At 41.9% G+C, this 3,651-nt stretch overlaps 1 protein-coding gene across 1 annotated transcript; it reads right to left on the bottom strand.

The window, feature by feature from the left end:
- Window positions 1–1,017: 1,017 nt before the first annotated feature.
- spdya (speedy/RINGO cell cycle regulator family member A) lies at window positions 1,018–2,503 on the bottom strand. The gene is made up of 5 exons (XM_010796329.1): window positions 2,247–2,503; window positions 2,033–2,091; window positions 1,846–1,931; window positions 1,591–1,762; window positions 1,018–1,407 (listed from the first exon to the last, which is right to left on the bottom strand). Exons 1-5 carry the CDS (start codon window positions 2,485–2,487, stop codon window positions 1,018–1,020), a joined length of 948 nt encoding a protein of 315 aa, XP_010794631.1. The 5' UTR covers window positions 2,488–2,503.
- Window positions 2,504–3,651: the final 1,148 nt, after the last annotated feature.

Below are 3,651 nucleotides of genomic sequence, written 5' to 3'. Positions count from 1 at the left end.
TGAACATGGTAAAACACTTGAAATTATAGTGTCCGTCCAAAAGATATTTTGTACTTATAGTGAAAACTAACCTTGGATGATGGGTTAGTAGACTAAAGGCTTTAGGAATCCAAAGTACAACATATAATAAGTACCCTGTATCAAGATTGATGCAAAACAAGTGATATTTGACATTTTTAGACAGATTTAGCAAAAAAAAACTTTTCTGGGGCCATTTGGGTGGATTTTTCATATCTCTGGCCCCCCTGCTGGATTTTGACATGTGACATCTCTTTCTAACCATCAGAGCCAATGGAATCGAGGGGAACTTCCACATAGTCCTTATTTGGTCATGTGTGTGTATTATTATTTGGTCATGTGTGTGTATTATACTGCCGCATAGCCAAGACCGGAAGCAGCAGCCACTCTGGTGGCTACCATTAGCAGCTAACTTTTGCTCTGCGATTTTTACATAAAAATGGAATTATGGATTATAAATAATTCAAATTATTGCCCAGGAACTTTATCAACCTAAACATTAACCGATTCAGCCGCGTTTTTTGTCGTTTTAATGCCATTGAACACGTCTTTTGATCAGATTAACAGCTACGGTGAGACGATCTCCCTAGAAGCTACGTAAAGGTACGTGTTGTGATGTCTGTCTTTGCTTCCCCTGTCGCAAATTCGGATCACTCAGTGATGATACTATATACCTAAATAATCTGTGGAACCTCAGCTTTAATCGGATATCTTGTATGTGCAGCTACGATAAGTAATAAGGGTACTTTCATCTTGAGTTCTGTGCCAATGTCCGTTAGCATTTTTCGCTCAGGGGTCATTTAGATGCTTCTTATGAGACTTGTGTTTTGTTTTGGTAAAAATGGTTTATATCGTCAGTTAGCTGAGATTATTTCCGTTAATCTGGTATAACACATTAATAGGTTCTTAAATATTAAGATCCCCTGAGAAACAGTGTCCTGAAAATAAATCCGCCGGTGGGGACCTTGGGGCTTAACAGGTTAGCTTTAGTTTATCTTATCATTTCACTTTTCGGGAAAATAAATACCTACTGGGAACCTCCTCCGCACAGCAGCAGAAGGAATGCTGCGCCTGGACCTTCGTCTCCATCGCCTTCCTGCGAGAGCCGGCCGCCCTGGGGGGGGTGATCTCCAGACTCAGAGCCATGGTGAATGGGTGTGATAAGGCGGGCTTTGGGGACTGTGCAGAAGACGCTTTGAAAGGAGAAGAGGCTCCTGGGCCTGGATCTAACCTGGCGCTGCGGTCACAGAGGGCACAGGAGAACGGGGAGGAGGAGGGCCCGCGGGGGATCCGGGTCAGGCCTCGGTCCCCGTACTGCCGCTGGGCCCCGCTGTGGTGCTCTGACCGCTCGCGCTTCCACACACAGTGAGCAGACACGATGGCCATCACCTGAAGGACAAAGATGGGGAGACACAAAAACATAAATACAACTCCATCAGAAAAAACTGAGATTGAGCTTCTGGCTTTAAACCAAAGCTATACAAATGGCACTGCACAGCAAAAACAAGACCCTTGAAAGATTCCCGGAGAAAGCCCATCTATCATTCTCCTCAGGCAATTACACTGGTGTACCTCTTCGCAGCAGCGCCTGCTGACGGCAGCTCTGTACTCCACGCGAGCCCACAGCTTGTCTCGCTGCTTGAGGAAGCGAGGAAACTGCTTCCTCCAGTTCTTGCCCAGCGCCCATGGAAAAATCTCATATTTACTCTCCTCTTCATCCTCCTCCATGGTGTTGGCAAGATACCTAGAGAAGGAGCATGTGAGCGTGTTCACTTTTATATGAGAATAACAAAAACTAATTGTGTTGGTTTTTCTTTTGACACTTACAGTGCAATGAAAAAATTCTTCCTGGTGTATTCAGGAATGGTAAAGTGAGCCCGTTTGAAGTACACAAATGTCATGGCTAGAAGGTACTGAGGAATTAGGGAGAAAAGTTGTAGGCAGTTAATTGTAAGCCTCTTAAAAGCTATACAGATATTTTGTCACTTTTACACTTTTTTACATGAGAATGTACCTTGTCAGCCATTTTACAGCAACAGTCCATAAACAGAAAGTCATGGATCACGTTGTCATCTGTAAAAAAAAAATCATAATCTTTTTAATATAAAAAATGAAAAAAATTGAAAATGAAAAACAATACGAAATGCCTACAATTCTTAATTATTTCCAGTTTAAAAGTAAAACACTGAATTAATAATATATGTTTTTTATTTGGGCTGCTAATTTACCAAGAAGTCTAAAAAAAGAGGCCATTTCCTGCCGTTGGATGACAATAGTTGGGGGTATGACCACGTTGGCATCCCGCCGCTGGCTGGGCTGGCTTTTCCCCAGCGGGCCCTGGCCGTCATGGTCGTTGGTTCTTTTGAGACGGAGTCCTCTTCTGATTTGGAGAGGGTTCGTACTGCTGGGTTTGACTCCGACAGTTACTGATGGAGTAGCCTGGCACCAATGGCTTGTGTGCTTCATCATGTTTTAGTTCAGATCATCTGTGGTATGGTGTTTATGGTGAGGTACAAGTTAGAAAATGAACAGTATGAAAGTGGTTCTTCGCTAAAAACCAAAAAAAAGTTTCTTCTATCTGTTAAACAACAATGTTTTAAAATGGTTTCTTTATTTTAATAAGTATACATATTGTGCTTGTTGTTTTTGCAGTCATTACAGACTACACCTGAACATATCCACCCTTTAACATCATTTTAACATTTGTGAAATTGTTTTACCTTTAATGTTTGTCATTTTATTTGCTTACTCTATGATATGTTTTATGTATTAGGTACAGTGGTACAAAGTACATTTCTTCAAGTCCTGTATAAAGTACACATTTTGTTTACTTTTACCAAAGTATTATCAGTTTATGGTACTTTATACCTACCAAATCTTTGAAGCAAATGTTGGAACTTTTACTCCACTACATTTATCTTAGGCAGCTGGCAAAGGTGAAGCCCTTCCTTGGACACAAGCACTTTGAAATAGTAATCCATGCCTTTATTACATCTCGGCTGGATTACTGTAATGCACTGTATTTTGGAGTCAGCCAGTCCTCCCTCGCACGTCTCCAGTTAGTCCAAAATGCTGCCGCACGCCTTCTAACTGGAACACGTAAGAGGGAGCACATTACTCCCATTTTAGCCTCCCTCCACTGGCTGCCTGTGCATTTTAGAGTCCATTTTAAGATTATTTTATTTGTTTTTAAATCTTTTAACGGTCTCGCCCCGCCGTACCTCTCAGAGCTGCTCCATCCTTACTCTCCTGCCCGGTGCCTCAGGTCAGCTGATCAGCTGCTCCTGGAGGTACCGAGGTCTAAACGGAAGCTCAGAGGGGATAGAGCCTTTTCCGCTGCCGGTCCCAAACTGTGGAATGGCCTCCCATTGACCATTAGACAAGCCCCTTCACTGTCCATTTTTAAAACTCGCCTAAAAAACCATTTTTATTCCTTGGCTTTTAACCCAGCATGAGACTCTGTTTCTGTTTGTTTTTATATGCTTCATTGGTTTTGTTGTTTTTATATTGTTATTTATTGTTATTGTTGTTTTGTTTTTGTTTTTTTATGGCGTGTACAGCACTTTGTTTCAGCTCCGGCTGTTTTGAAAAGGGCTTTATAAATAAAGTTGAGTTGAGTTGGCTTCTGATGAG

This window comes from Notothenia coriiceps, unplaced genomic scaffold (genome assembly GCF_000735185.1).
Source record: "Notothenia coriiceps isolate Sejong01 unplaced genomic scaffold, NC01 NC01_scaffold00002285, whole genome shotgun sequence".
In the NCBI taxonomy this organism is placed as follows: domain Eukaryota; kingdom Metazoa; phylum Chordata; class Actinopteri; order Perciformes; family Nototheniidae; genus Notothenia; species Notothenia coriiceps.
The sequence above is the reverse complement of the archived record's forward strand: the minus strand, read 5'-3'. Positions and strand labels throughout refer to the sequence as shown.